The 22,653-nt window shown below is 40.3% G+C and overlaps 2 protein-coding genes across 4 annotated transcripts in view; one reads left to right on the top strand and one right to left on the bottom strand.

Annotated features, from left to right (window-relative positions):
• Positions 1-468: 468 nt before the first annotated feature.
• cfap119 (cilia and flagella associated protein 119) lies at positions 469-2,663 on the top strand. The gene is made up of 9 exons (XM_014158948.3): positions 469-662; positions 878-912; positions 1,010-1,075; positions 1,154-1,317; positions 1,431-1,501; positions 1,666-1,782; positions 1,887-1,965; positions 2,056-2,145; positions 2,283-2,663. Exons 1-9 carry the CDS (start codon positions 639-641, stop codon positions 2,441-2,443), a joined length of 807 nt encoding a protein of 268 aa, XP_014014423.1. The 5' UTR covers positions 469-638; the 3' UTR covers positions 2,444-2,663.
• phkg2 (phosphorylase kinase, gamma 2 (testis)) overlaps positions 2,614-22,653 on the bottom strand; it is a 23,159-nt gene continuing 3,119 nt past the window's right edge. For 2 of the 3 annotated variants that reach the window (XM_014158491.3, XM_014158494.3), the window contains exons 2-10: positions 22,503-22,611; positions 5,320-5,495; positions 5,156-5,210; positions 4,958-5,023; positions 4,711-4,874; positions 4,478-4,568; positions 4,185-4,338; positions 3,882-4,007; positions 2,614-3,694 (exon numbers count right to left, since the gene is read on the bottom strand). In XM_014158491.3, coding sequence (XP_014013966.1) covers positions 3,449-3,694; positions 3,882-4,007; positions 4,185-4,338; positions 4,478-4,568; positions 4,711-4,874; positions 4,958-5,023; positions 5,156-5,210; positions 5,320-5,495; positions 22,503-22,597 — 1,173 coding nt within the window. In that variant the 5' untranslated portion in view covers positions 22,598-22,611 and the 3' untranslated portion in view covers positions 2,614-3,448. 3 annotated transcript variants of the gene reach the window in all.

Here is a 22,653-nt window from a genome sequence, read left to right as displayed (position 1 = left end):
TGCAACAGAAGGTAAAGTGGATTAAGAGGGATAATGTTCTTAAACTCCATGGCATAGCACATGCAGTATGGACTGGTGAGTGGTGACAGAGCTGACCAGTGACAAATAACATTGAGTCTTTGAAAGAGTCATGTTTAATGTGTAAGAAGAAACATATATGCATAAAAAAACTTTTATAATGTGTCATGCATTTGATATATTATTTATTTCACATACATCTGCACGAAAAGTAGGCATATTAATTGATTGTAGCCTATTATTAATTTGCTATAATGAAGCAAAGACATCCCTGTAGGCTATTGGTCTTCTATTTCTATGAGACTTCAAACAAATTACATTTTATAATTGAGAAACGAATTGTCAAACAAATTGATACAGCACAGATGCAGCGAAAAGTATTTATTTCAAAGCTTTTGTGCTTGAATGTATTATAAGGGGGCTCATTATACCGTGCGCGCAATGCATTGGGAAATCTTTACTGTTGGTGCGCCACCAGAAAAATAAAAAAACGCTGTTGCTAGGACACGTTCGAGTAAACAAAAAAGTGTCATCTAGCGTTTCTTTGCTGATGCAAATTGGTTTCAAATCGATTCATTCATCTACAATTTAGCTAATTGCAGTTATATTTAACCGGAGAAATGAAATTGGCTGGGAAAAGAAAGGTAAGAGAGTGTCTGACCAACTAATGTTAGCTTTGCTAGCTAGCTAGCTGTCACCTGAAAGAGCTTGGACATTTAGCTTTCTAGGTACAGTAGCAAGCTAGCTAACTGTTAATGTAGCTGTATGCCCCGAATTCATTGCTATTCAATTGGGGGCATTTTTATTTCATTGCTATATTGTAGATACATTTTAATTAATTGAGTACTTTCTTTTATAGGAACCTGACCCCCTGAACCCCAAAGTCTTGCTATGGTAGGGGGGCACATACAGCCGTATTCAAGATTTTTCTGCAAACTAACGTTATAGGCTTACACTTGGATTGAAATCCTCTATTTATGTGTGTTCACAGGGCAGATGTAAGTTACAGTAACATGGAGGAAATTGAAAACACCAAGGACATACCAGAGCTAGAGAGGTCTCTATCCTTGTTTGTGGCCACACACACACACACAAAATCCCTGACATTGTGGTTAACTGGTTACTTTTTACTCAGAACTCTATGCTGTGTGCTGGGAGTAAACATTCCTGAGCCGAGGAGGGGAGTCCTGCTGGAGCTCTATGTCCACACAGTGCTGTTCTGTAGAGAGAGCAACTTCAACAGGGAGCAGACGTCTGTCCTCCTCTCCATCGTCAAGAGCATGCATCAGGCTAACACTGGTAATGGGTTACTGCTCATAGTTTGGTCTTGTGCTGTTTTAGTAAGAGGAAGACAATTTTATGTCAGCAGCATTGACTCTGCAATGTTAATAACATTGCATTTCTTTGTTCAGAAACTCCACTCAACAACATGGGCCATTGCTATGCATACTGCAGTGAACTTCTGCTCTGTCACTCTGTCAGGGTGAGTTTGTGTATCCGAAGAGGCAATACTGTTTATTCCCACATGTTCTATTTACTTCACAATCTCACCAATGTATGGATTGTAATTCAGTCTTGTGTTTTGGACATTTTCATGGACAAACTCTTAAATTTCACCATTATTCTAATGTTTTCTACCTGCCACAGAGACCTCCCTTCAGTATCAGCCTGTTCAGCTCTGAGGAAGTGACCCAGATCTTGAAGTATCTCCTTAACACCTATTTTAGACATTACAATCTGTACAAGTACATATTCACCCCTCAGGTAATCTCCACACATTAGATATCTGGGAGGCATATATTTTTCTAAATAACACACACATTGATAAACTGTGACTTGAAGTTAGTGTTTTGCTCCTTGTCTCTTAGGTTAGATTGGATCTGTCTTTTTCCTACTCTGGCATGCCAGATGAAGACCCTGTCACTGAGCCTGACGCAGTATCATCAGGTCAGTGTTATTGCGCAAGCTCTGAAATATCCACCGCACCCATGTGATCAGGGGAACAGTATGAATTCATGTTTTATCTGCGTGCACCAGATGGATACTGTAAGGAAAACAAGCCAGAGACTGCAGAAGGGGAGCAGCCCATTGAAGCAATGAACACAGGGCCAGAGGTGGCTAATACAGGTATTACAAGGTTGCTCATGCAAGACACCCGTATAGACTAGAGAAATTGTGTTGTAACACGCCTGGTTCTAAATATGGACACTTCAGTTGCAACTTGTGAAATTTCCTGTTTGTAAAGTGTGTCTCTTCTCTATTAGATCCATCGCCCAAGTCAGAGTTGAGGACGATAATACAACAGGAAATGAGAGAGGAGATGATACATATGTCAAGGCAACTAGAGCAACGATTGAAGGAAAGTGCAGATCGGCTAAATAGCGCTCTGACATCACTGGAGACCAATCTCCAAGGCAAAAAGTAAACATCAAAGCCTGATTTTTATCTATGCATTTCATTCTGTTCTTTTGCACTAAAACACGTTAGTCAAATTTGAGATCTAGGTTATTTGTGGGTGGGTGTCTGTCAGTAAAGAGGTTGATTGCGTAACCATGCTTTTGTTAACTCTTTTAACACAAAATCAACACACAAATATGACAAAGTAAATAGGTTACTTTTATTATCAATAAAACATTGGTCTTTCACAGTTGTACAATTATTGTACACCACTTATTGAGGAATGCCATTTTAATTCAGGCAAAGGAACACTTGAGTAAATCTCTAAATGGACTGAAAAGGAATGCTATTGGTTACAATAATTGTCGTATTGCACTAAACACAGAAAGGAAACTAATCTGACTGGGGTAACAGTTATTTCGTCATTTCCTATACCCTTAACTCAAACTATCAGTGGAAATTCGAAAACTATATTTGGAATGTTTAATGTTTCTTCTGCAATCACTAACTTTCCGCTATGTTATTTTAGATTCAGTAAGAATACATGATTGCTAAAATACAGGTTTAGGTAGCAAATAGAAGTAAACAATGAAAAAATAATGTTATGTCAACTCAATAGAGAATGTCATAGCAATAAAAAAAGTAACTTTTTCAAGCATTAACTGCACCATCGGTATGGATATATGTTCACCTTTTTTGCCCTATGTACACAATATAGTGCATTAAAGTGGCTTTGTCACTTTTGCTTCCTAAAACCATTGCCAGCTGATTTGAGTACTCTCAAAAAGCATTCGCTTGGACCCTAGAATTAACATAAAATTCTCATCTCTGGATCCACATCGATCTCAAATCCACTTAACCATAAATAATAATGAGCCATTATTCGCATTAAGGCTAACATGTCACTGGATCATGAATTCATCATCCTATGTAACGAGACATAGCATTCACAAGGACAAAATATGCACACCAAAATGTCAAACCTGTTAAACTACATAAAGCTAAGGCAGTTATTAGAACAAGTATGACCTTTTTAAGTTTCAAAGTCCTCTAAACCAAGAAGCATTATTTTAGCCGTATTCTGGAAGAGGGCAGCCCTGTTTTGCTGCTCCCCTTTCTTAACCCAGTGTCCATAGATCCTGAAGGCGCAGCCGTCGATTAGTTTGCGCACTCCCTTCAAGGAGTAGGGGTCTCTGGCCAGGACCTCCCGCGTCAGTGGCCTGGCTCTGCGGTAGCGACAATACATGCGGATACAGGCCAGCACACTCAGGATCAGTACCTACAGGAACAGGGAAAGGGATGTGTATTAAAACACACACACATTAATACTTCACAACATCCCAGAAGAGCCCCCATCTTCCAGTCAAAGCACGAATCCAATTGGATGCGACAGAAATCTAATTCTGTCTCAGCGGTTCATTTTACGGTCACTGGAGCCAAATAACACAAAATACATCGAAACTTACCCTGAATGTCTTCCGGGGACTGAAGTGACGCACCTCGTCCCTTTGGTATTGCCTAAAGAAGGAATGAGCCAGGGCTTGTTCAGCGTTGAGACGGACAATTGGGTCCACCACCAGCAACCTGGTAATCTAACAGTTGTGAAAGAGAGAACAAGAGAGAAGTCCTAAAACAATGCCAGTCGGAGAAAGTGTATCAATGTTCATATTCAACATATTCTTTGATGACATGGTATTAAAATCGACCTTGAAATATACAAATCAGTCCATGAGTCATAGATAGGAACTAGAGACAGGATGAGGTCTCACCAGATCTTTGACGGTGTCAGACCTGTCATCCCACTCTGGGGAGCTGAACTGGTAACGGCCCTCCATGATCATTCTGAGCATCAGCAGCTGTTTGCGGTGCCAGAAGGGTGGAGAGCCAGCCAGCAGGGTGAACAGAATCACCCCACACGCCCAGCTAACACACAGAAAACCAGATGCACTTTCAGGAACAGAATCTTCACTGATTCATAAAATAGTTTGGTGCTCTTATATTATAAATAACAAAATGTTCTTAGGACTATCTGATTACTGATAGTGATCATTTTAAGACTTACAGGTCAACTTCCTTCCCATATCCCTGATGCGTCTCATCCATGGAGCATTTCAGGATTTCAGGTGCCAAATAACCTGGCGTCCCACAAAGCTCTAGTCGTTTGGAGAGAACAAAGAAAGCAATTACACATTTGAGCTATGTGAGCAATTAATGGATTATGTCTTCAACTTTTTATTTTGTTGATGAGAGTGTAAATCCAAAATACAGCGAGTTCATTTCATTCTTCCCTCTCACCTCTCAGATTCTTGCCTGGCTGAAGCTGGACAGAGAAGCCAAAGTCAGAGAGTTTGATGTGTCCCTGGTCATCCAGCAGAATGTTTTCAGGTTTCAGGTCCCGGTGAACTATGTTGAGGGAATGGAGGTACTGGACAGCTTCCAGAAGACATCGCATCATACACCTGAGAGAGAGAGAGAGAGAATTGAGAAGATCTGGAGTGCATTTCTGGCTTGGGTTATAACAGACCAAAACCTAGACACTCACCTAGTTTCCTTCTCACTGAGAGTGACCTTCTCTGTCAGGTAGTCGAAAAGCTCTCCACTCCTCATGCTGCAAAAGGAACAATAACGATAGAAAACTCTTGAGTAGGCGAAGACTACGAAAAGACAGGATAGTTAAAACGTATCACAAAACACAGTCACACATTTAATAATAAATTAGGCTATATAAATGCATACTTACAGGTCAAATACCAAAAATATGAAGGTTGTTGACTCATAGGAATCAATGAGAGTGACTTGGAGAAAGATAAATAAAAGTTTATCATTAGCATATTGCATTTCAAGAGACATGAGTAAGCTATTTTAATGCCCTTCGGTACATTGGTGATGGTAGTACAAACTCACTGATAGAGGAGTGTCCTTTGACCATGTTGAGAACCTGGATCTCCTTCAGTGTGGAGCTCTTCACCTCTTCCAGCTGCTGTGCGGTCATCTTCTCAGCTGTGATCTCTATAATCTTCACTGCCAACTCCTGCCCTGTGTGTTTGTGCACACACCTGCGCACCACACTACTCACACCTCTGCAAGGACAAAGAAATAGGTATGGTAAAGTATAAATTCAAATTGGCTGAGTAGTCAGGCCAGTTGAGCCTGATCTGTGGTTGCCCCATGGGGCAATTATTATCATAATTTTTTACTGAAAACAACCAAATTGCACAACAAATGCTGTATTTTCAAGTAAAAGACAGACAAGTGGCATTGCTGTATGTAAACAGCAACATTTTCTGGGCGAGTGATCATAATCTTCGGGTAACCAAAAAGTACTCCTGACTAAAGGGGGAGGGGGGAAATTGGCTTTTGTGATAGAGGCACCAAATTTCACACAGCTAGGGCATGTCTAAATAAGTATTTTTGGCTATAGTCCCATCACAGATTTTGTCCATTCCTCCCTAGCAGCCATTTCCAAAATGGCTGCAAACCAGCTCCATAGACGGGTTGATTGTTTAGCAACAGAACCGACGCATGCACAACTACGGGGCAAAACAGATAGGGTTGGCTTAGAATGTTGACAACATGTAAACAATATTTAGTCTCCAATGTTTATTGAAAACATAAATACATTTGCACAACGAGCATTTGTTGTCTATCAAATACATCTTAACAGGTTAGCTAGTTAGTGAATTTTAGTCACCTTAGCATTGACATGAAATCAGTCAACACCTAAAAACAAGACATGGTATCATGAACAAGATTAAACTACAGTGCCTTCAGAAAGTATTCATACCCCCTGACTTACTCCACTACTTCACATTTTGTTGTGTTACAGCCTGAAATCAAAATGTATTAAATATATTCCCCCCCCCCCCCCTCACCCATCTACACACAATAGCCCATAATGACAAAGTGAAAACATGTTTTTAGAAATTGTTGTTCATTTATTGAAAATGAAATACAGAAATATCTAATATACATAAATATTCACACCCCTGAGTCAACACTTTGTAGAAGCACCTTTGGCAGCGTTTACAGCTGTGAGTCTTTCTGGGTACGTCTCTAAGAGCTTTCCACACCTGGATTGTGCAACATTTGACCATTATTCTTTTCAAAATTCTTCAAGCTCTGTCAAATTGGTTGCAAGACAACCATTTTCAGGTCTTGCCATAGATTTTCAAGTAGATTTATGTCAAAAGTGTAACTCGGCCACTCAGAAACAACAACTGTCTTCTTGGTAAGCAACTCCAGTGTAGATTTGGTGTTGTGTTTTAGGTTATTGTTCTGCTGAAAGGTGAATTCATCTCCCAGTGTCTGGTGGAAAGCAGACCGAACCAGGTTTTTCTCTAGGATTTTGACTGTGCTTAGCCATTAGTTTTTTTAAATCCTGAAAAACTCCCCAGTCCCTTTTTTATTTATTTAACTAGGCAAGTCAGTTAAAAACAAATTCTTATTTACAATGACGGCCTAACCCGGACAAACACGGACAACGCTGGGCCAATTGTGCGCCACCCTATGGGACTCTCAATCACGGCCGGATGTTAAACAGCCTGGATTTGAACCAGGGACTGTAGTGACGCCTCTTGCACTGAGATGCAGTGCCTTAGGGCTCAGTAGTCTAATGATTACAAGAATAGCCATAACATGATGCAGCTACCACTATGCTTCAAAATATGGAGAGTGGTACTCAGTAATGTGTTGGATTTTCCCCAAACATAACACTTTGTATTCAGAACAAAAAGTGAATTGCTTTGTTATTCTTTATTTATTTTTTGTCATTTAGCAGACGCTCTTATCCAGAGCGACTTACAGTAGTGAATACATACATTTCACTTAATGCATTTTTTAAAAAAAACAACAATTGTACTGGCCCCCTGTGGGAACTGAACCCACAACCCTGGCGTTGCACACACCATGCTGGCGTTGCAAACACCATGCTCTACCAACTGAGCCACAGGGATGGCTTAGTGCCTTGTTGCAAACAGGATGCATGTTTTTTATTCAGTACAAGCTTCCTTCTTTTCACTCTGTCAATTACAGTGGCAAGAAAAAGTATGTGAACCCTTTGGAATTACCTGGATTTCTGCATATAATTGGTCATAGATTAAGATCAGATCAAATTTTAAGTCAGAACAATAGACAAACAGTCTGTTTAAACTAATAAGACACAAACAATTATACGTTTTCATGTCTTTATTGAACACACCGTGTAAACATTCACAATGCAGGGTGGGAAAAGTATGTGAACCCTTGGATTTAATAACGGGTTGACCCTCCTTTGGCAGCAATAACCTCAACCAAACGTTTTCTGTAGTTTCGGATCAGACCTGCACAACGGTCAGGAAGAATTTTGGACCATTCCTCTTTACAAAACTGATTCAGTTCAGCAATATTCTTGGGATGTCTGGTATGATCTGTTCTCTTGAGGTCATGCCACAGCATCTTAAATTGGGTTGAGGTCAGGACTCTGACTGGGCCACTCCAGAAGGCGTATTTTCTTCTGTTGAAGCCGTTCTGTTGTTGATTTACTTCTGTGTTTTGGGTCGTTGTCCTGTTGCGTCACCCAACTTCTGTTGAGCTTCAATTGGCAGACAGCCTTACATTCTCCTGCAAAATATCTTGATAAACTTGGGAATTCGTTTTTCCGTCGATGATAGCAAGTTGTCCAGATCCTGAGGCAGCAAAGCAGCCCTAAACCATGATGCTCCCTCCACCATACTTTACAGTGGGATAAGTTTTTGATGTTGGTGTGCTGTGCCTTTTTTTCTCCACACATAGTGTTGTGTGTTCCTTGCAAAGAACTCAACTGTAGTTTCATCTGTCCACAGAATATTTTGCCAGTAGCGCTGTGGAAAATCCAGGTGCACTTTTGTGAACTTCAGACGTGCAGCAATTTTTTTTTGTACAGCAGTGGCTTATTCCGTGGTGTCCTCCCACGAACAACATTCTTGTTTAGTGTTTTACATATCGTGAACTCGTCAGAGATGTTAACATGTTCCAGAGATTTCTGTAAGTCTTTAGCTGACACTCTAGGATTCTTCTTAACCTCATTGGGCATTCTGCGCTCTATTCTTGCAGTCATCTTTCCCTTACGGCCACTCCTAGGGAGAGTAGCAACAGTGCTGAACTTTCTCCATTTATAGACAATTTGTCTTACCGTGGACTGATGAACATCAACGCTTTTAGAGATACTTTTGTAACCCTTTCCTGCTATATGCAAGTCAACAATTCTTAATCTTACGTCTTCTGAGATCTCTTTTGTTCGAGGCATGGTTCACATCAGGCAATGCTTCTTGTGAATAGCAAACTCAAATTTTGTGAGTGTTATTTATAGGGCAAGGCAGCTCTAACCAACATCTCCAATCTCGTCTCATTGATTGGACTCCAGGTTATCTGACTCCAATTCGTTTTTGGAGAAGTCATTAGCCTAGGGGTTCACATACTTTTTCCAACCTACACTGTGATTGTTTAAATTATGTATTCAATACAGACAACAAAAATACAATAATTTGTGTGTTATTAGTTTAAGCAGACTGTGTTTGTCTATTGTTGTGACTTAGATGAAGATCAGATTACATTTTATGCAGAAATCCAAGTAATTCCAAAGGGTTCACATATTTTTTCTTGCCACTGTAGATTAGTATTGTGGAGTAACTACAATGTTGTTGATCCAGCCTCAGCTTTCTCCCATCACAGCCATCCAACTCTGTAACTGTTTTAGTCACCATTGGCCTCATGGTGAAATCCCAGAGTGGTTTCCTTCCTCTCTGGCAACTGAGTTAGGAAGGACGCCTGTGACTTTCTAGTGATTGATTGATACACCATCCGAAATGTAATTGTAAACTTCCCCATGCTCAAAGGGATATTCAATGTCTGCTTTTCTTTTTACCAATAGGTGCCCTTCTTTGCGAGCCATTGGAAAAACTCCCTGGTCTTTGTGGTTGAAACTGTGTTTGAAATTCACTGCTCGACTGAGGGTCCTTACAGATAATTGTATTTGTGGGGTGTTAGTCCTTTTAAAAAAAATCACATTATACACTATTATTTAGCCTTGCCATAACAAAGGGGTTGAATAATTATTGACTCAAGACATTTCAGCTTTTCATTTTTTATTAATTTGTAAAAATAAGAAAAACGGAATTTCACTTTGACATTATGGGGTATTGCATGTAGGCCAGTGACAAAAAAAAAATCGAAATTGAATCCATTTTAAATTAAGGCTGTAATACAACAAAATGTGGAAAAAGTCAAGGGGTGTGAATACTTTCTGAAGGCACTGTAGCTGAAACGAGCCACTTATGATTCCCCACATGGCAGTTTCTTGTCATTGTTACTAGCCATCTGGCCATCCAGAATCACAACTCACAGACTTATGCCCCATTGAAGCGTACACATTGTTTTTCCATATTGGACAGGAGTCATATGGCGCATCTCCATAAATACACATCTATATTTCCATATTGGACAGGAGTCATATGGCGCATCTCCATAAATAATAAGTACCTACAGCCCAATGATGGTTTCAAATGTGCAATATATGCATTCTTAAAATTTCAGTAAAAAAATTACTTTGAAATAGAAAAGGTGCCACGATTTACTGTTTTTTTGTAATGTTTTCATGCCTAGTTCCAATATTATACATGTAAAACAGTCTAAAAATTGTATAAGTGTTTCCTGAAGTCTGCTGATTACAATAATACATATGATTTTATGTACGGTTTTACATTTTTAAGAAATGTGACAGGAAAACGGTCCTGTACACATCACCAGGTAAAATCCCATAGGAATGCATTATATCCAGCAGTGAGATATGTAACTATGGGTTACAGTTTGTAACCCGTTGTCTGAAGGAGACATCTGACTTTGGGACACGCCATTCTGCGTGTCATTCGCTGAAGCCTTATTCAATCATACCTAGGGCTGTTATGGTGACCTTAGTACCGCCACACCGGCAGTCACAAGTCATGACCGCAGTCAAATTCCACCTGACCGTTTAGTCACGCTAACTAGGCTTCTCTAAGTTCTGATGCTGCTGCTCATGGTCATTAGTAGCCTACCAAACGTGCTAACTGCCTGGTACTCAGCACTCTATTGTCCGTCTAATCACTCTGACGTCAATGCAAATGTTTTCGAAAATCTAATCAAACACTTCATGAGAGCCCATCAGCTCATGTTGCGCAACATTTCTATAGGCTATGCAATTGCGTGAGAAAAAAAGTTGTCCTCTTCTAAAAAGAGCAGGATCCCATCAGCTTTCTATAGACTAGGCCTAGTATATTTATCTATTTACAACTTTTTCAAATCATAGTAACACACCTCATGTTGCCTAGCCCATAGGCCTATATGTTGATACGGTTTGTATCACAACTAAAGTGGCCAAATAACTTCTTAAAATGGAGTACTTTACAACCGGTGTAGAGCCTAACTGGCATACATAGGTTGTGCGCGAGTTTCAAGTTTGGGGAAGATAATTTTATCATAAAAATGCATCTTTATAATAAAACATTAAATGCATAATTTCATTTGCGGTCCGTTTGGAGAATGGCGTTTTCCCCGCTAATTGATTGCATTTTGTAACATTCGCACTTAGTCTACGGTCATGTGCGCATTGCTGCGCTAATATGAAAAAAATAGCCTAATAGTTTATCATTTTTAGCTAAACGTTCTGATCAACGACCACTTTAACCGCAAAAGGCATGGATTTTTTTAGGGTGCATTAAGGCCACACAAGGGGGACACCGCTGGGAAATTAATTGTCTTTAGGACCGCTGTTTTATTTTATTTATGACGTGTTTCAATTTTTCAATTATTATTATTATTTTTTACATAATATGTAATTGTTGTATTGTATGTGTGTCTATAATTTTGTTCAATGTATGTAAGTTGTTTTGTCTAAAACTTTGTTCGCCCTGCTGCTCTTGGACCAGGTCCCTCTTAAAAATAGATTTTATCTCAAATGAGAAAAACCTGTATATATAAGGTTGAATAAAATAATAGCTTCATGCCACATTGGCTTCAGAAACCGCCAGAAGCTTCTGTTTACCACAGAAAGCATTTGATTATATCCGTTCTCCTCTACCTTTCCTGGCTGGCAAAGTATCAGGATGTTGAAAACTGAATCTGAATGCATCTGAGAAGTTGAATATGTGAAACTTTGAATCACCTGAAATTATGATTTGTAAACTTGATACACAGACAATAAATGCAATATCTACCATATTGAAACTGAATATACAGTACCGGTCCAAGGTTTGGACATACCTACTCATTCAAGGGGTTTACTTTATTTTTGACTATTTTTGACATTGTAAAATAATAGTGAAGCCATCAAAACTATGAAATAACACATATGAAATCATGTAGTAACAAAAGCCTTGACAGCTTTGCACACTCTTGGCATTCTCTCAACCAGCTTCACCTGGAATGCTTTTCCAACAGTCTTGAAGGAGTTCCCACATATGCTGAGCACTTGTTGGCTGCTTTTCCTTCACTCTGCGGCCCAACTCATCCCAAATTGGGTTGAGTTCAGGTAATTGTGGAGGCCAGGTCATGTGATGCAGCACTCCATCACTCTCCTTCTTGGTCAAATAGCTCTTGCACAGCCTGGAGACGTGTTGGGTCATTGTCCTGTTGAAAAACAAATGATAGTCCCACATAACCCAAAACAAATGGGATGGCGTATTGCTGCAGAGTGCTGTGGTAGCCATGCTGGTTAAGTGTGCTTTGAATTCTAAATAAATCACTGACATGGTCACCAGCAAAGCACCCCAACACCATCACATCTCCTCCTCCATGCTTCACGGTTGGAACCACACATATGGAGATCATGCTTCACCTACTCTGCATCTCACAAAGACATGGCGGTTGGAACCAAAAATGTGGACTCATCAGACCAAAGGACACATTTCCACAGGTCTAATGTCCATTGCTTGTGTTTCTTGGCCCAAGCAAGTCTCTTCTTCTCATTGATGTCCTTTAGTAGTTGTTTCTTTGCAGCAATTCAACCATGAAGGCCTGATTCATGCAGTCTCCTCTGAACAGTTGATGTTGAGATGTGTCTGTCACTTAAACTCTGTGAAGCATTTTTTTGGGCTGCAATTTCTGAGGCTGGTAACTGTAATGAACTTATCCTCTGCAGCAGAGGTAACTCTGGGTCTTCTTTTCCTGTGCAAAGCTGTCATCAAGGCAAAGGGTGGCTACTTTGAAGAATCTCAAATATATTTTGATTTTTTAAAGACTTTATTGGTTACTACATGATTCCATGTGTCATTTCATAATTTTAATGTCTTAACAATTATTCTACAATGTAGAAAATAGTAAAAATAATTAAAAACCCTTGAATGAGTTGGTGTGTCCAAACTTTTGACTGGTACTGTATAAATATAGAATTTGAATATGAAATTGACATTTTAATGTATAAATTGAATACAATATTCATCTCAGTTTCAAATCATGAAATACAAGTTCATGAATTCAATTCGTGCATTAAACATATATTTCATTCAAATGTAATATCCTAAAAATAAATAAATATACACACAATACAATTTCCAGAGACCTGTATATAATGATGAGATTCTCATGTATCCACCCTAACAATGGGAGTTGTTGTCCCAAAGGCATGAAGGCAGGCGACAAGCTTAATAAGCCAATAGAAACGTATTGGGCTTATTTTGGACAGATTTTGGCGAGAGTGAAACCTCTCGCTTTTCCTCTTCCACACACACACACACACACACACACACACACACACACACACACACACACACACACACACACACACACACACAGAATGATCCCTTCTTCCTCTCTGACAAGAGATTTTAACTCGTTATTTGCATTTGAAGTTTGGTCTAACAGAATCGGTCATATGGCCACCAAAACACAGAGACATTATTTTGCTGTAATAGAGGAGAAGTTAACTTTTCTAATGAGACCCTCAACTAATGAGACCCTCAACTACAGACACTAGTAAAACAGAAAATTAAAACTCAGTTTTTTTGGCATGGCATTGCAGTACCACGTACCGGTAGCAGACTGTTATTTTTATTTTTTATCTCAAATTTCGTGGTATCCAAATTGGTAGTTACAGTCTTGTCTCATCGCTGCAACTCCCGTATGGACTCGGGAGAGGCGAAGGTCGAGAGTCATGCATCCTCAGAAACACACCCCAACCAAGCCGCACTGCTTCTTGACACAATGCCCACTTAACCCAGAAGCCAGCCACAACAATGTTTGATGCAGTGCCTTAGACCACTGCACCACTCGGGAGGCCCACAAAGACTGTTATACAAGCTGTCTAGTCTGTGTTTTATAAATGTGCAATAAGCATAATACACAATTATATAAGGAATTGGCAACTCATTCTCATTCTGAGAAATAATGTAGGCCACTTGATTTCAACATCCTTCTGCTTGAGAGATTGTTTATGAGACCTGTGTACATTTTCTATAATGCCTGCTACAAGATGTTAGTCATTATTAGTGAATGTGCATTTTGCATGGCTCTGGTTAAATTTGTAACAAAAAGGGCATTTTCATAGACAGACTTAAAAGCCAGATCAGTAATTATTGCAAAAAAGCAGGTTAAACTAGTTTTATAAAATAATATATTTATTAGTGAGTCTTATGGTTGTGGAAGGATTACATACTACAAAAGTATGTGGACACCTGCTCGTTGAAAATGAATTCCAAAATCATGGGCATTAATATGGCATTAATTCTTCCACGCCGATCTCAACAAAATTTCTGTATGGATCTCGCTTTGTGCACATGGGCATTATCATGCTGAAACAGGAAAGGGCCTTCCCCAAACTTGCCACAAAGTTTGAGGCACAGAATTGTCTAGAATGTCATTGTATGCTGTAGCACTAAGATTTCCCTTCACTGGAACTAAGGGGCCTAGCCCGAACCATGAAAAACAGCCCCAGACCATTATTCCTCCTCCACCAAACTTTACAGTTGGCACTATGCATTCAGACAGGTAGCGTTCTCCTGGCATCCGCCAAACCCAGAATCGTCCGTCTGACTGCCAGATGGTGAAGCATGACTCATCACTCCAGAAAACACGTTTTCACTGCTCCAGAGTCCAATGGCGGCGAACTTTACACCACTCCAGCCGACACTTGGCATTGTGCATGGTGATCTTAGGCTTGTGTGCAGCTGCTCGGCCATGGAAACCGATTTCATAAAGCTCCCAACAAACAGTTCTTGTGCTGACACTGCTTCCAGAGGCAGTTTGGAACTCAGTAATGAGTGATGCGACCGAGGACAGACAATTTTTACGCGCTTCAGCACTCAGCGGTTGCGTTCTGTAAGCTTGTGTTGCCTACCACTTCGCGGCTGAGCCGTTGTTGCTCTTAGTAATCTCCACTTCACAATAACAGCACTTACAGTTGACCAGGGCAGTTCTAGCAGTGCAGAAATTTTACGAACAGACTTGTTGGAAAGGTGGGATCCTATGACGGTGCCACATTGAAAGTCACTGTGCTCTTCAGTATGGGCCATTCTACTGCCAATGTTTGTCTATGGAGATTGCATGACTGAGTGCTCGATTTTATACACCTGTCAGCTACGGGTGTGGCTGAAATAATTTTAAGGGGTGTCCACATACTTGTGTGTGTGTGTGCCATCAGAGAATCAGTTAACTCGAGCTAACTTTTTGTAATTTGAGTGCAAAAACTTTTTTTTTTTTTTTTTAATTGCATTGAGTGAGCTTGTGGGAAAAGGAAGAGGAGCATGAAGCAGGTGCTCAGCCAGGGAAGGCTCCACTGGAGGCGGGCTGAAACATCCCGATGACTCCATGCTATGCATATCCAAGTGGGGGTAGACAGTCACCGGAGAAGGTGACTTAAATGGATTCGCCTAGGAAGACTCCAACAATTTCACACAGTCTAGGTAGGCTGACAACACAGTCTGCATTGTCAGGCTGATGTGGAATTACCCAGAGAGGAGACTCCATTAATCCATCCTAGTATTCTTGCAAGGTGGGGGAGGCATAGGATACTCGACATCAAGTTTCGTGGCAGCACGTCCGATTGCCTCGAAGAAGGGGAGGTCAGCCATAGAGTTCTGCCCTACTTAAACTTTTTTCTTCCTCAGGGGCGTAATCCAACTCCTGGTCAAAGAGGGAGCTGCCTAATGCAGCAAGAGACATGCAGTCATCCTCATTTACGGATTTGTCAGAAAGGTCCACCCCCTGGGAAAGATGGGCGACTTCCAAATTTGCCTGGAGCTCGAGCAGAGGGGAAGCCTGGACAGCTTCACCTTCCTCTGGGATTTGAGCAAGAACGAGGCCTGGGCAATGCTATCCACGTACTTTGCTCTAGCACAATGCGTACAGCTAATGAGGTTAACGAGAGCCGCCAAAGCTTGGTCCATACAGAGGCAGGTAGCACAGAACTGATGGGAATCATTCTGGGACATATAATGGCTGTAATTGCCAGGAAAAGCTTTGCTAGGCTTGTGCTTCTTTCTCTCCCCATTGTTCTGTGCATTCGGACGGACAAAAGCGGATGGAACACGATGCTAACTCGATGGGGAAGTCGGGCAAGACACGAGGTATCGATAGCTGGAAGCCAAGTAAGCAGAAACAGAAAGCTTTATTTGCTAGGGGAGTAGGGAATAAAGACAGTCTTTATACTTACAGGTTAATGAAAGTAGCGTTAACAGGGGTACTAGCTAATTAGCTGGCTATCATCACCTGAGTGAAATTTTTGCAAATGTATAAAACAAATTGAATGGAAATATCACATTTACATAAGTATTCAGACCCTTTACTCAGTACTTTGCGGAAGCACCTTTGGCAACGAATACAGCCTCGAGTCTTCTTGGGTATGACGCTACAAGCTACCTGTATTTGTGGAATTTCTCTAATTCTTCTCTGCAGATCCCCTCAAGCTCTGTCAGGTTGGATGGGGAGCATTGGTGCAGAGCTATTTTCAGGTCTCTGAGTTTATTTACTTCCTGAGTAAATACGGGTACCTCCCAGTGACAATATTGGTCTGTATCTGTGTGGCACTTTAGAACTGCAGCTGTCAAGCCTGTGGTGATTTACGATCTGACAAGAAATTTACGAAAGTGCGAACCCTGTGCCATTGGTAGATTATAAAACTTTTTTTTACCCTTTCACATAATTAAAAATAGTTTAACACTTCATACGAAAGACATCAACATAATGAGAAATGTCAAGATATAGTAGAGATGAGTGAGGAATAAGTGCAGATAGCTCAAATAAGCATGGAAATGAAAGTATCAATTGCCAAATTTAGGGTTAGGAGTATATCACAGAAACGTGTTTGATGTATTTAATACCATTCCACTTATTCCGCTCCTGTGGAGTATATACAGTGCATTCGGAAAGTATTCAGACCCCTTCCCTTTTCCCACATTTTGTTACGTTACAACCTTATTCCAAAATAGATTAAAACAATAATAAATCCTCAATCTACACACAATACCCCATAACGACAAAGCGAAAACAGGTTTTTAGAAGTGTTTGCATATATATATATATATATATATATAAAGATACCTTATTTACATAAGTATTCAGACCCTTTGTTATGAGACTCGAAATTGACCTCAGGTGCATCCTGTTTCCATTGATCATCCTTGACATGTTTCTACAACTTGAAGTCCACCAAGAATAATTTAGCACGCCCAATTTTTTTGAAAGTTTGAAATATCCAATAAATTTCGTTCCACTTCATGATTTTGTCCCACTTGTTGTTGATTCTTCACAAAAAATTACAGTTTTATATCTTTATGTTTGAAGCCTGAAATGTGGCAAAAGGTCGAAAAGTTCAAGGGGGCCGAATACTTTCGCAAGGCACTGTACCTAGTTACCTGCAGATTCATGCAGGGTAGTGACCTTATGAGTTGGGACTATGGTTCATTGTTTAACTAACTAGCTAGCTACATGTCTAAAGAAAAGACTCCACTACGCAAGTAACCATTTCAATAGAATGTTCACGATGTCACTGCGACAACTGTCGATAGACATAGCTGGTAAATTCACTCTGGCTATCTACTCCAATTTCAGATTCAGAGCGCAGAATAACGGACAAATTTACAAACAATCAATACCTGTCAGTAAACGTTGGCAAAAAAGCGTAATTAAAATTGTTGCCAGCAGCACAGTTACAGTCACCAACGCTCTGGATAACATAAAAATAGCGTAACCAGCTCTGCTAGGGCGAGTAAAATGGTCAGAGTGAGCTGTTCTCTCATTTGTGTCTGGAAGTAGTTAGCAAGCTAGCCAACGTTAGACACTTAGCTTGGGTGCTTGACTGCTGTTAGATCAGAATGCTCGGATCAACCCTACTCCTCAACCAGAGTGTCCAGTGTGCGCTCTGAATTTACAGACAGTCTGACAACGCTCTGAGTTTACGAACTCCCAAAGCGCAGATTGAATTTACAAACACACTCATAGTATAAACCAGCATTTAGTCTTTAAAATCTTTGGTTGTTTAGTACATGGCCTCATATGTGAATCCTTAAAGAGATGGGTGGGGCTAAGGCTTAAGGGGGTGTGAACAATGTTGAATGGGTATAGACATTGAAGAGCTCTCCTGAAGGTGTACCAAAACATTCAAGGACCATTTTCTCAAAAGTGCAGTTACAAGTTTATCAACTTTCAACGCAGAATTACTTTCCCATTGTTCCTCAACTGTAGTGTATGATATACAATTTTCTAGCTCTGAGTCTCTACTTTTATCTAAATGTAAAAAACACAATTTCAAATTTTGCTACATAAGAGCGAATCGAGACGGTCCATCACATTTGTGCATTTTTGGTTGGTTAACACGGGACCCACGAGTGCACTTTGATAGCCTAATCAATAACTTTAAGAAAATGGTGATTTCTTGGCTCTTTGAGGTACAATGCATTTTCAGATGAATACAAAAGTATTATGATGAAGTTTGGCGAAGAAATCTTTAATATATAACTACTCATTTCGCAGAGCGTCACAGCCATAAAGGTACATTTTCTAAAGTATATATGAAAATGTTAATATTTTCATTATTGTTTTTGTGTGTAGCCAAGCCTTCCTTTGTCTGTTAATATTTTACCCTAAGACTTTCAGATTCACAGACTTGCCAATGTATCTGTTCTTCCAAAAATGCCTGTCCATTGCAAGTTTTGTTGTTCCGTTACTTCAAAGTAGTATTACTTAGAACATTGTAATTTTGTGTTTACACAAAAATACACATTAACATTTTAATGTATGCTTGATAAGTCAATTCTGTGAGACATTGTGTGTTCAAATGTCACAAGGCTTTATTGACATAAATCTTTTTTTTTTTTTTTTATTCCACTGAGGCGGACATGCTTAATCCTTTTTTGCTGCAGTTTTTGGGCCCTCGATTGCGGAATCATTGACACATTTTTATCTGATGATTATATCTGGTGCTATCCCCAGGGTCTGGAAGGCAGCTCATATAAAAGGTGGTGACCCTTGTGACCTTAATAACTCACCCTATTAAAAACATTCTTGCCAAGCTGAAATATTAGAATACTTGATTCAATCTCAACTAAGATCTTTATTATCTATGAAACGTATTATAAATGTACATCAGTCAGGTTTGAGACCAGGTCATAGCACAATCTCTGCTGTATCCATGGTCATACATTATGTGCTTAATTGTATGGATAAAAGGCAACATTGTGCTGCCCTCTTCTTTGACCTGCCGAAGGCCATCGTTACTGTTGATCTCTCACTGCAAATTTAGAGGCTTTCATCAATTGGCCTAGACCAGGCTGCATGTAACTTGGCTGTGTGTAACAAATTGAACTCAGTGTGTATCTACTGAGGGTGTTAAATCAGGTTTTCTGGACATAACAAAGAGGAGTCCCACAGGGGCGATTCTTGGTCCAGTACTATTTACATTAACAATATTGGTATGTCTGTAAAAAAATAACCTACGCTTGTATGCTGACGATAGTGTCGTGTATGCTATTGCCCCCATGGTTGACCAGGCTCTTTCTGAACTGCAGTCTGTCTTCATGTTTTACAGAAAACCTTAATTGAACTGAAATTAGTATTGAATGCAGGTAAAACCAGGTTGTTTTCCAGAACACATACAAATGTCTCTGATGATTTAAATCGGGCTCAAGTCCGGGCCACTCAAGGACATTCAGAGACTTGTCCCAAAGCCAGTCCTGCGTTGTCTTGGCTGTGTGCTTAGGGTTGTTGTCCTGTTGGAAGGTGAACCTTCGCCCCAGTCGGAGGTCCTGAGTGCCCTGGAGTAGGTTTTCATCAAGGATCTCTCTGTACTTTACTCTGTTCATCTTTCCATCGATCCTGACTAGTCTCCCAGTCCCTGCCGCTGAAAAACATCCCCACAGCATGATGCAGCGACCGCCATGCTTCACCGTAGGGTTGGTGCCAGGTTTCCTCCAGACGTGACACTTGGCATTCAGGCGAAAGCGTTCAATCTTGAGTTCATCAGACCAGAGAATCTTGTTTCTCATGGTCAGAGTCCTTTAGGTGCCTTTTGACAAACTCCAAGCAGGCTGTCATGTGCCTTTTACTGAAGAGTGGCTTCCGTCTGGCCACTCTACCATAAAGGCCTGATCCGCCGATTGCCGTTTGGCCGGTCGGCCAGCTCTAGGAAGTCTTGGTGGTTCCAAACCTTTTCTGTATAAGAATGATGGAGGCCACTGTGTTCTTGGGGACTTTCAATGCTGCAGAAATGTTGTGGTACCCTTCCCCAGATCTCTGCCTCGACACAATCCTGTCTCTGAGTTCTACGGACAATTCCTTCGACCTCATGGCTTGGTTTTTGCTCTGACATGCACCGTCAACTGTGGGAATTTATATAGACAGGTGTGTGCCTTTCCAAATCATGTCCAATTCATTGAATTTACTACAGGTGGTCTCCAATCAAATTGTAGAAACATCTTTATAAACATCTGATAAACATATTTATCAATTTGCTAAAATTTATAAAAACCTGTTTTTGCTTTGTTATTATGTGGTACTTAGTGTAGATTGATGAGAAAACAATTATATTTAATACATTTTGAAATAAGGCTGTGATGTAACAAAATGTGGAAAAAGTCAAGGGGGCTCAATACTTTACGAATGCACTGCATGTGGTGCTTACACCCACAAAGCTCTGATTGGCATGTTAGGTGTAATTGAATAAGGCTTCAGCGAATGAAAAGCACGATGTGAGATGTCAAAATAGAGTGGGGGGGGGGGGGGGGGGGGTTGACGGTTATGGAATTTGGGTTAATGGTTATTTGTCAGGCAAATTTCCCCTTCACAGTTTTTTTTATTTAACTAGGCAAGACAAATAACCGTTCAAATAACAAAATTAAGTTGTGCCGATTTTATCCTCTACTCTCTCTGCTGCTGCGCTTGCTTTGCAGCAGTAGTAGCACATTGTGTTCTGTTGCCTAGCAACCGCAGGGAACAACTATAATGCAGTGGTCATGCTGTTGCAATGCATCTACACATGCTTGAGTTCGCAAGCCTAGCATGGATCTCAAATTCGCTTTCCATCACTTTGTCTCGATTTCACATTCACTTTAGATGTCCACACTCATCAAGAATTTGGTTGTTGATTTCAGCAGAGATGGTGGCTTTTAGCATCGTTTTTTCATCTTTACAAACCGGATAAAATGTATAGCCAGAGCATCGCCATACCCTAGCTCAACACCAACACTTTAAAACAGGCTACTAAAATCATTCCTATCCCAATTAAAGGGCAAATGCAGTAAAGCTGACTTTAGGACCATGTGGACGCCTGGGAGTGGAAGGGAAGGCTGTTTGTATGGCTGGCTGGCATTATGGGAGCGCATCTACGCAACTGCAGGGATCAGCGCAAATTTTTCTCAAAACAGTGCAGAGATGGCTATAGTAGACGGCTGTTTGACTTGACATTAAACCAAACTAGAGTGTTAATCCCAGTGCTGAGCTAGTGCATAGCAGCTAATTCTTGTATGACGTATTTGTAGAATGAGGTGAATTAAGCTACAGCAAGGTGATAATGGCTGGAGTCAATTCTGCTTGTTTTTGCAGTGCAGTAAATAAGCATCAATTTTATACAAATTCCTTGCAGGGTGTCACTTTGCCATACCCTAGGCTTATCTGAAATGATGTCACTGAGCCAGAGCACTGTGCATACTACGGATTAAGGTAGAAACGCAATTGTTAATAATTAATTTACACTACTGCTATTGGGTATATTTATGTAATATTTTCTAAAATGTATGCATTACAATTGTTGTGGTTATTTTATTCACAGTCCTCATCCATAATCATTGGTTACACAACACCTGCTCTTCCCATGACAGACTGACCAGGTGAATCCAAGTGAAAGCTATGATCCCTTATTAATGTAACTTGTTAAATCCACTTCAATCAGTGTAGATGAAGGGGAGGAGACAGGTTAAAGAATAATTTTTAAACATTGAGACAATTAAAACATGGATTGTATGTGTGTGCCATTCAAAGGGTGCATGGGCAAGACAAAATATATAAATGCCTTTAAAATAGTGTATGGTAGTAGGTGCCAGGCACATCCGTTTGCGTGCTTCAAGAACCGCAAGGCTTTTATTGTGTTCTCAACACCATCTCAAACATTTTAAGCCATCACTGAGCTGTGTCTACCTATTACTGCTGCTAAATTGTAATTACTTCGCTACTATGGCCTATTTATTGCCTTACCTCCTCACGCCATTTGCACACACTGTATATAGACTTTCTTTTTTTTCTATTGTGTTATTGACTGTACGCTTGTTTATTCCATGTGTAACTCTGTGTTGTTGTTTGTGTCGCACTGCTTTGCTTTATCTTGGCCAGGTCGCAGTTGTAGATGAGAACTTGTTCTCAACTAGCTTACCTGGTTAAATAAAGGTGAAATAAAATTAAAATAATTTTTTTTTTAAACTTATGGAGATATGGCCATGTGACTCCTGGCCCCATGGAGCTGGTTGACCCCCAGGGGGTCAAATAAAAAAAATCTGCGATGGCACTATAGCCAAGAACACGTCTTAGGTCGTGTCCCCCTAAAATGTGACACTTAGCCGCTGGACTATAATGTGCTTAGGATCTATTCTTGTGTGAAGTGTGACTTAGTAACTCACCTGCCAATCACCTCTTTCGGGTCATACTTCTGGTAGAACTCCTTGGCTCCCACCCAGTCAGGTAGTTCATCTCCAATCACTATATCTCGAGTCATGGTGACAGCTTAATCTATAACATGATAAGAACATTACTGTAGTATTGCTACTTGGA

The sequence above is a fragment of the Salmo salar genome, chromosome 19 (genome assembly GCF_965601325.2).
Source record: "Salmo salar chromosome 19, fSalSal1, whole genome shotgun sequence".
Lineage (NCBI taxonomy): Eukaryota > Metazoa > Chordata > Actinopteri > Salmoniformes > Salmonidae > Salmo > Salmo salar.
Note: the sequence above shows the minus strand (reverse complement) of the source record. Positions and strands in the feature narration are given on the sequence as shown.

Coding starts and splice junctions, on each gene's coding strand:
- cfap119 (XM_014158948.3), top strand. CDS start 639: ATGAAATTGGCTGGGAAAAGAAAG. Junction 913..1,009: donor AACCCCAAAGTCTTGCTATG/GTAGGGGGGCAC, acceptor GTGTGTTCACAG/GGCAGATGTAAGTTACAGTA. Junction 1,076..1,153: donor GACATACCAGAGCTAGAGAG/GTCTCTATCCTT, acceptor CTTTTTACTCAG/AACTCTATGCTGTGTGCTGG.